Below are 12,581 nucleotides of genomic sequence, written 5' to 3'. Positions count from 1 at the left end.
TAATAATAAAAAAAAAAAGCTAGATAAACATTCTCTGTCTGATCGATATAAGTGATCACAAAAAAGAGGCCAGATTATTTAGTTGTTTTATTAACATCACACTGGAGCAGGCTGAGGACGAGGTCTGGTCCGCTGTATTATAACAGCCATCACAAGCCCACAGACACCAAACACTGTAAGAGCTCCTGCAGCCCATAATCCATAATCCAATATCTGCGGGACTAGAAGAGGTAAACACTTCCAGGTAGAAGCTAGTTTGGATTGGTCGTTTACTGTATGAATGTTAACAAATATCACAGTGCTTTCATACCTTCTTTAGACACAAGATTGTCAGAAACCGGCAAATGGGATACAATTATGACTTCCCCACTCGAAACTACAACCTTTTCCTTAGAATCCTTTAAGTCTTCTGAAACAGCCCTTCCTAAAAGGTCAGGAAAAAAAAATTACACAATGTCTAGAATCTATGTAGCTGTTCTCACTTGTCTTGCTGTAACATAAGCTTATATACATTTTATCATTATTTTTGTATTATAATACTACACCACAACATCTAGAATCTTCCATGTAGCTGTACTGTGTCCTGCTGTAACATTATATGATAATATTAAATGTACATAAAATTATATAATAGACCACAACATCGAGAATCTCCCATGTAGCTATACCCACTTGTCTTGCGGTTACATTCTATACATTTAATTAATAGTATTATACACCACAACATTTAGAATATTCCATATAGCTTTGCTATGTATTTATATTCAATCATGACAACTCTCGGAATAGTTTTAGTATGTTATTAAATATAGCAATGTTAATGTATTTGGTCTTGGCGGACTAGATCTGCTATGCTACTCTTAACAGATACACTGTGAGCATGTAAGATACGCTGCTGCATAAATAGACATTCATAAATCCCATAGCAGATCTAGGCAGGTGGAGCTGGGGGAGGTGGAGGGTTTTTAAAGAGGATCTCTGATCGCATGCTGCAGGACTAATTTACAGCAAACACTGAACCAAACTATTTAAAGTTGAGCAAGCAATCTCATTGGCTGCAGGATCAGCGGAGGCCAATCAGCTTGTGCCATGTGGTAATGCGATTGCTTGCAGTTGCATGTAAAGGACCTGCAACCTCTATTTACACATGCACACACTCACTTTCCCTGCTGCCACAGCTGGGCTCACATGGCTCAGTGACGGAACGGTGGCAAACAGACGTAGTGCAGTGAATGAAAATCTGTTGAAGAGAGGGCAGAGGACAAGAACATAAGTAGGAGCTAAGAGAACAACATGTGGTGGGCAAGAGGATACATACCCTTTCCTGTACAGGCACAAAAGAGGACTGATCTACAAAGGTGAACATCTTCACCACAAAGCGTTTGTAATGAGATGGGTACTGCAGCCCTGAGGCTCCAACAGGAAGCGGAGTGGTCAGATAATGGTCGTCCTTATATGGACAGCTATTAAGAGTAATTAGAAAAATGGTACACTTCAAATAGTGATTAAGTTCTTTGGCATTGAGGTATGTGGCAAGCTTTGAAGTTAACAAATTCCACTAAATGCCCATTTCCTAAACTTTAGATGATAAATTAGAGAAGTGGAGAAGCTATGAAAGAATTCAGGCTTACCCTTTAAGCACTAGGTCCCACTGAGGCAGGCTCAGGGGTTCAGGAGTAGAAGTGGCCCAGCAGTGGTCCAGGACCAGGATAACATTCGGATCCGTCCTCTCTAGAATCCGCACCTCCACATATACAGGTTCTCTCAACACTTTTGTAACAGGATAGTCCTCCTCAGAGTAGTATGATGTGTACATATCCTCTTAAATGCATAAGGAGATTACTGAATTAATTAACTGCATCTCACTCTACTACAATGATAGTAATTTGATAGACCTGGTATTAATGATGGTCATATTACTGGTATTCAATGCAGAAAAAATTAAAAATACTGGGGGAAAAGCATCACCGTTTCCACAAAAACATCAAGCAGAATGACGAAAAATTATTCTTGAGCAGCATATTTGAATGATTTCTGAAGGATAATGTGACACTGAAGACTGGAGTAATGATGCTGAAAATTCAGCTTTGTCATCACAGGAATACATTACATTTAAATATACAGTAGTCAACATTTGAAGTGGATCAAAAAAAGTTCATCAATGTTGTCCTAAGACAAGAACGGGTATTGTTCAAAATTCATGTACAACTTTGATGAAAGGTTGATCCATTTCAAATGTTGACTACTCTACAGTATATTAAAATAGAAAAAGTTATTTTAAATTATAATATTTCACAATTATAGATTTACTGTATTTATCAAATGAATGCAGCCTTGATGAGCATATTATCCCTCTTTAAAAAAACAAATCTTACCAAACCCATACTTTCGAATGATAGTGTATATAGAAATTGCAGTTATTTTTGTATCATGTCTTTATTATTTAATTTCTGTAACTTTGGAGAAAAAAATTGCAGATTTTTTGTGACCTTGCTTGTTTGACAATGAACATTTCAGGATGATTTGGTAAACTGGATGAGTTTCATGATTTTATTTCAGTCCTTATCATATTTTGCCAATAAGCCACATTTGAAAAACCTGACTCGTATTGGTTATGATGTCAAATAGTTCGTTTCAGGATTCTGCTTACCATCAGAGCATCCTTTAGCGGTGCACTGGCCCTTGGCGAGCCTGAGCTCCACTCTGAGTGGCCCAAGCTGAGAGACAGGGGGAGGAGGAGGAATCGTATTCACTTCCACCACCAGAGCCTCAACTGATGTTCCCGAATACCTGCACTGGAACTCCAGCCTTCGAGACAGACAGGAAATACTGAGGGCCCTTTCCACGGATTTTCTTACCAAACCGTTGAACACAAAAACAGACCACCAAGGTGAACTCCAAAAGTGCACATGACGAGACGAGCCCTCCTCACTCATAAGCACTGTCTCTCGTAATTGATCCACGAGGTCCAATGCCCACTTCATACGCAGATGACATTATGTTTTCATAAATAACAAAACCGCTTTCTTCCTGAAGGAAATAAAATAGGACAGATAACAGTGACCATAGGCTAATAACATACTCGGGCTCTCCCTCCGTTCACACCCACCTTCATTCTGGTGCCACAGGAGCTAACAGCAAACTGATAGATGGCAAAGGTGGCAGTACTGCCGACAGGCACGCAGTGGCCACTGGGGTCGTTCTCCAGCATGTGGATGGAGTCTAAACTGATGTGTGGAAGGGTGGCATCTCGAGCTACGACCAATACAAACTGCCCATCCCTCGTGCACTGCAGGGTTACTGGAACAAACGGGGAAAAAAGAAAAAAAAAAACACTTCAATGTAATTAGACTTTTTGCACACAATAACGAAGTCATCATACAGTTACAGTGGTATCTAGATTATATATTGCTTATATATAGACTTAAACACTGCCTGACCAGAAAATAAAAAAGAAGTCGCTGTTTGGATTTAAATAGGCAAATGCTTAAGAGCATATGATTGGATCATTACTGCAGTGATTACTACATTCTGTAGCATGTACAATGGAAATAAATGTGACATTATTTCCATCAAGAGATGCATATATTTTTGGTCAAGATCTTGTGTTGACAATGCAAGAGTCCAGCACTCTGTAAAGTCTCCTCCAGCACATCCCAAAGATTCAATGAATTTAAGGTCTTTACCGAGCGCTGCCAATTCATGTGTGAAAATGACTCTTCATGCTCCTCCCAACCATTCTTTCACAATTTGAGCCTGATGAATCTTAAAATTGTCATCCTGGAATATGGCCATGATGTGTGTGTCTTCATGATTGTTTAAAAAAATAAAAAGCTACACACTCCATCAATTAGGGTTAAAATAACTGTTCCCAAACATATTACATGCTAAAAACATAATGATCCAGTTATAGACTCTTAAGCGTTTCCCCATTTAAACCCAAACCCATTTTTTTTTTTTTTTTTGCCATAGCGGTCAAATTAAATTTTCACTATAAAAACTAGTATGACTATACAAATTGACTATTTACTACTGGTCAAATATTTGGAATAATTACGTTTTTTTTTTTCTGAAAGAATTTGCTTACGCTCACCAAGGCTGCATTTATTTGATCAAAAATACAGCAAGACAAACATTAATATTGTGAAATATTACAACTCAAAATAACTTGTTTTAATACATTTTAAAATACAGTTTATTTCTTTGATGCCAAAGCTGAATTTTCACTAACCATTTTTTGTAAAATTATAAACATAACTTGTTTTATCAGTTTAATGCATCAATGTTAAATAAAAGTTAAAAAGTAACTTTATAATCCCAATTAACTTTAGAGTATAATGTCCTATAAAGTAGCTACCATGTAAGCTAGTCACAAAGTATACTCATCCACTTTCACGGTGTCTTGCAGGAACTCACCTGCCTTGGCATAATAACAGCCCTGTGCATCATGACAGCAGCTGATGTCCTCACATTCTTCTGGAGTGAGGTCAGGTTCTCCACACTCAATGCGCTCGTGCAGCTCCACCACACAGCGCTGAGACCCGGAGGTCCTCGCCGGAGTCCTCTCTTCCTGCTGCCGGGGAAACTCCTTCAGACCTGGTGAGAATGGTAAACCACCGGCCTGATACTGGGGCATTTGCCAGGAAAACTGTGGATCCTGAGCATTGCTCAAACATACAATAAGCGTAAACACAACTGATGATGCAATTACCAACATTTTTGCGGCTTACTTTCGTTAAGTACGTATTCTTTCCTGCGTCTCACATTTAAAGAGCTCATAACGACCCTAATTAACATTTGCTCCGCCCCTTTAATTAATAACAAACCCATGCGGTAAAGGTAAACGAGTTATTTTATAGCTTAGACAACCACATTTAAAATTTTACGAAAACGTCTATTTAAAAAAAAAATACTCATATTACAAAACAAAAAACGTATCTTTAATAAGAGCCATACAATAATGTTTTATTTGAACTTGTTTGGGTACGTGAGGTAAAAAAAATAGATTTAATTATAGAAGATGTAGGCTATCGATTAAAATAAATCCAAATATCCATAAAAAGAACCCATCCTCTCTGCGATTGATTGTTTTGGTCGTTTACAGGATGTGTAGTTGAGTGCCGATCTACAGGGGCGCAGCAGGTTTCTGATGGTCACTGCAGACGTGGATTGTTAGCTACTAGTTCACTGAACAGATTACATTTATGAGGAACCTTAGACATTTCTGAAAAGCAAATATGCTGGATTTTGCTATATTTGCAGTGACCTTTGTCATTATCCTCATCGGTGCCGTCCTGTATTTGTATCCGGTGAACAATTTTTGTATATTATCTGATCAGTCTTGCAAACTGTTGTGTAGTTTGTTGTGATATTTATGTACAGTAATGTTTTATATTACATATATGTTTGAAACGCTGTTAAATATGTTTGGTTTCAATTCTGACCTGCTGCCTTTAAATGTAACTTAGTCATTGGAGGGGGTAGTCAGCCCTTAAAACTATGGTTAACTGTATTAACCTCTACGTGTTCTTGTTTTATTGCCAGTCATCTAGACGAGCCTCAGGTGTTCCTGGACTAAACCCCACTGATGAGAAGTAAGTAAATTAAGATACCCTCCTTCTCTTTCTTTTCAAACTTTTCTTTCTTTTCTTTTCATTTTTTCCAACAAACATCTTTCTTCACTTTTCCAGAGATGGGAATCTGCAAGATATAGTGAACAGAGGAAGCCTGCATGAGTTCCTGGTGGGTCTTCATGATGAGTTTGGGTCTGTGGCATCTTTCTGGTTCGGCAGGAGACCAGTGGTCAGCCTGGGCGCTGTGGACCAACTGCAACAACACATCAACCCCAACTGGACCAGTGAGGAGCCTTTTATAAAAAAAGGATTTTATATATAAAGAAGCTCTGAATTTCAAGGAGTAGTTTTAAAAAATGAACATTGTTACAATTTACTGACCCACAAGTTGTTCCAAACCTGTATAAGTTTCTTTCTTCTGTTGAACATAAAAGAAGACATTTTGAAGAATTTTGATAATCAGGTAGTTGACGGTTGCCATTGACTTCCATAGTAGGAAAAAACTACTATGGAAGTCAGTGGCTACCGTCAACTGTTTGGTTACCCATATTCTTCGAAATGTCTTATTTTGTGTTCAACAGAAGAAAGAAACTCATACAGGTTTGGAACAACATGAGGGCGAGTACGTACAAAATGTAAATATTTGGGTGGACTATCCCTTCAATGAAATTCACATTTTTGATCATAACCTGATATATGATTTATATACTTGTTTAATTCATAATATACACTACTGTTTAAAAGTTTGTTGTTTTTTAAATGTTTTTGAAAGAAGTATCTTTGCTTAAATAAATGCTCACCAAGGCTGCATTTATTTGATCAAAAGTACATTAAAACAGTAATATTGTGAAAAATTTAAATAATATTGTTTTCTATTATAATATATATTAAAATGTAATTTATTCCTGTGATTGCAAAACTGAATAATCAGCATCATTACTGCAGTCTTCAGTGTCACATGATCCTTCAGAAATCATTCTTATTTGCTGATTTGCTGCTCAAGAAACATTTCATATTATTCTCAATGCTGAAAACAGTTGTGCTGCTTAACATTTATGAGGAAACTGTGACAGTCGTTTTTCAGAATTCTTAGAATAGAAAGTTATTTGAAATAGAAGTCTTTTGTTACAGAAATGTCTTTTTACTGTCATTTTCAATCAGTTTAATAAATTCTTTCTGGATAAAAGGATTCATTTCTTTTAAAAAACATTACTTTCTGACCCTAAACTTTTGAACAGTAGTGTATAAAGTAGCATGAAGTCGTTTTTTATGCATATTATTATGCATGCTTTATCTAACAGATATGTGTGTACCCTTTCCTCAGCGGATTCCTTTGAGACAATGCTCAAGTCGCTGCTTGGTTACCAGTCAGGTTCAGGAGTGGGAGCGACTGAGTCGATGATACGAAAAAAAGTGTATGAGGGAGCTATCAATAAAACCCTGGAGAGCAACTTCCCTCTATTGCTTCAGGTCTGTGGAGGAGTTTATGCATCACTTGTTTCACATTTTTTCACTATTAGGACCAACAGCAACAAAGTTATTTTCATTGCATTAATCTGACCCAATGATATTTGCCTTACACTAAGTAAATGAATTATTTCTAATATTAAACCGTTGCAGATTATGAACAATACTGAATATAAAGATTAAATAAGAAAGTGCCGTTTTTTGTTTATGGACATGTAATTCCTCTCTTTTTTTTTTAGCTGGTGGAGGAGCTGGTCGATAAGTGGGCATCTTATCCTAAATCACAGCACACTCCACTTTGTGCTCATCTGCTTGGATTGGCAATGAAGGCTGTCACTCAGCTTGCCATGGGGAGTCGCTTTCAGGATGATGCTGAGGTCATTCGGTTTCGTAAGAACCATGAAGCGGTGAGCGTTCATCAGTAGTTATATTTAGCGTCATGCGTATCAAAATGATATATTACATTTTACACTTAAATGTATACAATTCTGTATTTGAATAGATCTGGTCAGAGATTGGGAAAGGTTATCTGGATGGAGAGAAGAGTTCCAGCAGAAAGGCCCATTATGAGAGTGGTAAGAAAGAAGGCAGCTCAGCAGCTTTTTGATAGTGCTGACTTTATTTTTGATTGTTCAATGTCAATTGATCATGTGGGTTTGTTATTTGCAGCTCTGGCTGAGATGGAGTCAGTGTTGAAGTCTGTGGCAAAGCAGAGAGCTGGGCAAGGATCCAGTCACTCCTCTTTCGTTAACTATTTACTACAGGCTAATCTGACAGAGCGGCAGGTAACATCTCAACACATTTTTAAATCGAGATACTGACATTATTATTAACACATTTATCTAGGGATGCATGATATATCGGCCACCGTATCGGTATCGGCCGATATATGATAATTTATAATGTTATCGTTATCGGCCCGATAAGAAAATTTGGCCGATATATTAAAGCCGATAAATAATGGATTATTTCCTTCAGCTGAGACGCTTCAGATGCGCACTGTGTTTACCATTATGGTTTTGAATTGCTTGAAATATGATTGAAATCACTTCAAAAAAGGGAAATACAGTTAAGTGCAACATGTGCTGTTCAAGTCTATCATTTAGGCTATATACAATTATAATGAGAACATTATAATTGTGTGCTTGGGTCATGGCTTTTAATGGTGAGACTTTTGTTTTTGTAATCAGGGTTCTCAAAAATTATATACAAATTTGGATTTAGATTTATCGGCCAATATATCGGTTATCGGCTTTCAAATATAAAGAATTATCGGTATCGGCTAGAATTTTCATATTGGTGCATCCATACATTTATCCATACATTTTAAACAAATTATCATTAAATGTGTTTTGCTGTGTTCAGGTGATGGAGGATGGTATGGTTTTTACTCTAGCTGGCTGTGTTATCACTGCTAACTGTGAGTTTCAATTTCTCTTTTCTGTTGCTCCAGTGCTATTTTAGTATTATTTGTAAATAGTTTTTTTATATTTTGAATGAGCTTTTATTTTTATTAGTGCTGTCAAATCGATTAATCGTATCTAACCTAAAAGTTTGTGTACTGTATGTGTGTATATATATATATATATGTATTATTTTTTATTTTTTTTTTTTACAAACTTATGTTAGATATGATTAATCACGATGAATCGATTTGACAGCACAAATTATTTATTTTTATTTTATTACATTTTATTTCAGTTAACAAAAAAGTTTTAGTTTTACTTAACGATAATAATCCAGTGTATCTCTTCTGTTTCTCTTTCATGTTTGCATTTCTGTTATTCTCACCTGTATCATTTCCCAGTGTGCATCTGGGCAGTTCACTTCCTATCAGTCTCAGAAGCAGTGCAGGATCGGCTCTATAATGAACTTGTCGAAGTCCTCGGAGATGAGCCTGTTTCCTTAGAGAAGATTCCACAGCTTAGGTGAGTCTTAGGTGAATTTATTCATTCAGCAGATGATAAATCATGATGACTGTAAGTGATTAATCTTCATCTCATTAACTGGTTTCACAGACAGGGCTTAGATTAAGCCATTTAGGACATTTAAGTAGCTTTTATAAACGTGCCTTAGAAAAAAAAACATTACTGGTGTGCATCTTGAGACAAAACAATGGCACTGATATATTTTAAGATATGTAAGTGCAAGTTGTTTTTAGTTAAGACGGTTAAGTTAACATCTTACATTGTATGGCTAATATTTTAGTCTGGGACTAAGCTTAAGCCTGTCTGTGAAACCAGGCATAAAGGTTTTCATATTAGTGGACAAAAATTTGATGTTTTGGTAAAAAGAGATGGTATTTATAATGTCCAATTTTTTCTTTTTCTCTTTACATATACCACCAAGGGGGTATATGTGCGGAAACCAAGTTTACGTTTTTTGAAGTTATACAACATGGAAATCATCATACTTCATGTCTTCCCCACCAGATACTGCCAGCAGGTGCTGAATGAAACCGTCCGCACAGCCAAACTGACACCCATGGCTGCCAGATTACAGGAGGTGGAGGGGAAGGTGGACCAACACGTCATTCCCAAAGAAGTAAGAACCTGCCTTTCTCATTACCAGGCCAACACAAAAACAACAACAACAAAAACACTGCAGGATTTAAGTGCCAATCATTCACAAAATTCTACACACCCATTGCCCCTTGCATGTTCATTTTATTTAGCTTTTATATACTGCTAATTACATCTAGTCTAGTCAATATAGTGCTGTGACTTGCATATTATGTTATTATTAATACAGCTTGACTTTGATTGAGGAGAGGCATGCTAACAAGACTTGTTGTTCTGTGATGTTTGTAGACATTGGTTATCTATGCCCTGGGTGTCGTCCTTCAAGATGCAGATACTTGGTCACTTCCATACAGGTACGGGTGTGTTTGTGTATGTTCATCCCATATAAGGTTGCGTAAGTCATGCTTTGTTGGTATTCTTATCGGTTTGTCTTCCTTGAAAGGTTTAATCCTGACAGATTTGCTGATGAGTCGGTGATGAAGAGCTTCTCGCTGCTTGGGTTTTCAGGGAGTCAGGCCTGCCCTGAACTAAGGTACAACGAAATACAGATATAATCTTAAAGGGATAGTTCATCCAAAAATGAAAAATGTCATTTTGTCATCATTTGTCATCATTTACTCACCCTCAAGTTGTTCCAATCCTGTATGAATTTCTGTCTTCTGCTGAACACAAAAATATATTTGGAAGAATGTTGGTAACCAAACAGTTGATGGGCACCCATTGACTTCCATAGTACTTTTTTCCCCCATACTATGGAATTCATCAACTGTTTGGTTACCCATATTCTTCCAAAAATGTCTTTTGTGCTCAGCAGAAGAAAGAAATTCATGCAGGTTTGGAACATCTTGAGGGTGAGTAAATAATGTCAGAATTTTCATTTTGGGGTGAACTATCCCTTTAAGTAAATAGCTATCAATGAGATCACAAGAATAATTCAAGTTTATTATTTACTCACCCTTGTGTCTTTTCAAACCATGACTTTCTTATTTTCTGTGGAACACAAAATAAGACATTTGGCAGAATGTTCAGGCTGCTATATTTCATATAGCAAAAGTGAATGGCAACTGGGTCCGTCAAGCTACAAAAATGACAAACAAGCCCCATAAAGTATTACTGAGTATCATATTGAGTCCTATTGTCTAGTGTTTCTGAATTTTTTTACTCTAAGGCCCTCTATTGTCCAATTTTCAATTAGACAGTGGAGACTATATTTAAAAGCTGTTATGACAAATTTGTTTGTTTTCATAATGTTATATTTGCACAAACTAGGAGTGTCACTTCATTAAAATAATTAAAACTGTGTAATTCTAGAAGTTTCAAGAACTGAATGTTTTTCACCGTTTACACTCTTTTTAGCAGTTACATATTTTAGAGCTTGAGATAACTATATATATATATAGTTGGATGAATATATATATATTCACTATAGAAATTTCCATGACTTTTCCAGTTCTAGAAATTACACTTCCAGGTTTTCCAAAACAATCGTAACCCTGGTTTTTAAATGGCCCCTATTATGCTATTTTAAAGGTTCCTAATTTTGTTTAGTTCCCATACAATTGGCATACTTTCATCCAAGGCCAAAAAACACTCTGATTTCTTATACATTGCAGCATCACCTCTTTTCTCACAGTGCTTGAAATGGTTTCTGAGGCCCAATCTGTTGTGATTAGTCAGATGGCTCAGTCTGTTGTGATTGGTCACGATCATTACCATATCTGAATTTCAGCTCCAGAGGCTTCCTCAGCACTTGTTTAAACAGTGATACGAACAGTAACAATAGTGTCGGTTTTCATATAAATTCGAGCCCGAGTCTTCATTCTTTGGAAGTGCATGTAAAGTGAATTTGCTTTTGCAGCGCAGAGAATAGCGTCTTTTAGAACAACACGAACCAAACTCTTCTAGGGCTCTACTACAACGTGTTTGAGGGCGGGTCAAAGTAGACAATGAAAACCATTGACTGGCATTATGCAAATTTGTTGCAAACCTACATAGTTTTGTCCAGGAAGTAAGACTGGAATTACTGATGACTCTTTTCAGGCAGTTCAGAATCTGTTCTTTCTTTTGTTCTTCATTTATCAAGCAGGCCGTTTACATTCACAAACAGATACATTACACACTACGTACATGAAAGGTAATACCCAAAAAAGCATAATAGGGGCACTTTAAATGAAAAGTTTTTAAGAGAATTAAAATAACAAGTATAATATCAGTTTATATCTTGATTTTCAGCTGTTTTACAGTAGCTTATTTTAAAGCTGGTTTTGTCTTATCAATTTATGGCATCTTGTGGCCCGCTTTGAAGTGTGCTGAGGCCCCCTAGTGGTCCCTGGCACCCTGGTTGAGAACCACTTATATAAATGTGTAGGACATTCTGCTAAATCTCTTTGTCTTTTTTTGTTCTGTCAAAGAAAGAAAACATAGAGGTTTTAATCAACATTAGGGTGAGTAAATAATGACCAGATTATCATCATTGGGTCATCTAGTTCACAAATCTTCTCTCCCTGTCTCTTCTCTTCCTCTTTTTAGATTTGCATATACTGTGGCCGCAATGCTGCTCAGCACGCTGGTGCGCAGGTTGAGACTGCACAGTGTTAAAGGACAGGTGGTTGAGGCCAGGTATGAGCTGGTGACCACACCTAAAGATGACACCTGGATCACAGTCAGCAAGAGGAACTGAAGGACTCATATCTCACGTCCCTGACAGCCTCTTCTGGGAAATGTGAATTATACATGGACAATGGCATGTGCTCGAGATCAACGCAATGTCATTTAAAAACGGTCCAGGTTGTTAACTATATGCCACAGTTTTTAGAGCTTCATTCCATCAAAATGCCACGGACAACAACATTTTATAAACAACGAATCCAATCTTTTAACTGGAATCTTTCAATACTAATACAAATAAAAAGTGTGTCTATCTCTGTATGTCTATCTTTGTCTGTCTGGATATCATAAAAATACACCAAAATGACAGAAAAGAGTGACGAATAGAAAGAAACGTATAGGGGAGGAGGAA

At 36.9% G+C, this 12,581-nt stretch overlaps 2 protein-coding genes across 3 annotated transcripts; one reads left to right on the top strand and one right to left on the bottom strand.

Annotated features, from left to right (window-relative positions):
* Positions 1-6: 6 nt before the first annotated feature.
* On the bottom strand, positions 7-4,822 carry zp2l2 (zona pellucida glycoprotein 2, like 2). 2 transcript variants are annotated; one of them, XM_081380911.1, is made up of 10 exons: positions 4,731-4,822; positions 4,417-4,596; positions 3,110-3,300; positions 2,933-3,030; positions 2,651-2,808; positions 1,632-1,821; positions 1,319-1,463; positions 1,162-1,240; positions 311-424; positions 7-221 (listed from the first exon to the last, which is right to left on the bottom strand). In XM_081380911.1, the coding sequence occupies exons 1-10, from the start codon at positions 4,795-4,797 to the stop codon at positions 97-99; spliced, it is 1,347 nt and encodes a 448-aa protein (XP_081237037.1). In that variant the 5' UTR covers positions 4,798-4,822; the 3' UTR covers positions 7-96. The 2 variants fall into 2 exon arrangements, with proteins under 2 accessions (XP_081237037.1, XP_081237038.1); XM_081380912.1 differs by lacking the exon at positions 4,731-4,822 and having other exon boundaries at positions 4,417-4,662.
* A 261-nt stretch (positions 4,823-5,083) lies between these two features.
* cyp20a1 (cytochrome P450, family 20, subfamily A, polypeptide 1) lies at positions 5,084-12,573 on the top strand. The gene is made up of 13 exons (XM_081380910.1): positions 5,084-5,309; positions 5,545-5,594; positions 5,691-5,857; positions 6,898-7,043; positions 7,280-7,447; positions 7,543-7,615; positions 7,710-7,825; positions 8,406-8,460; positions 8,848-8,968; positions 9,473-9,584; positions 9,851-9,915; positions 10,005-10,094; positions 12,092-12,573. The coding sequence occupies exons 1-13, from the start codon at positions 5,238-5,240 to the stop codon at positions 12,240-12,242; spliced, it is 1,386 nt and encodes a 461-aa protein (XP_081237036.1). The 5' UTR covers positions 5,084-5,237; the 3' UTR covers positions 12,243-12,573.
* The last annotated feature ends 8 nt before the right edge of the window (positions 12,574-12,581 follow it).

This window comes from Scardinius erythrophthalmus (assembly GCF_964197995.2).
Source record: "Scardinius erythrophthalmus genome assembly, chromosome: 12".
NCBI lineage: Eukaryota > Metazoa > Chordata > Actinopteri > Cypriniformes > Leuciscidae > Scardinius > Scardinius erythrophthalmus.
This window is presented reverse-complemented; position numbering and strand designations above follow the sequence as displayed.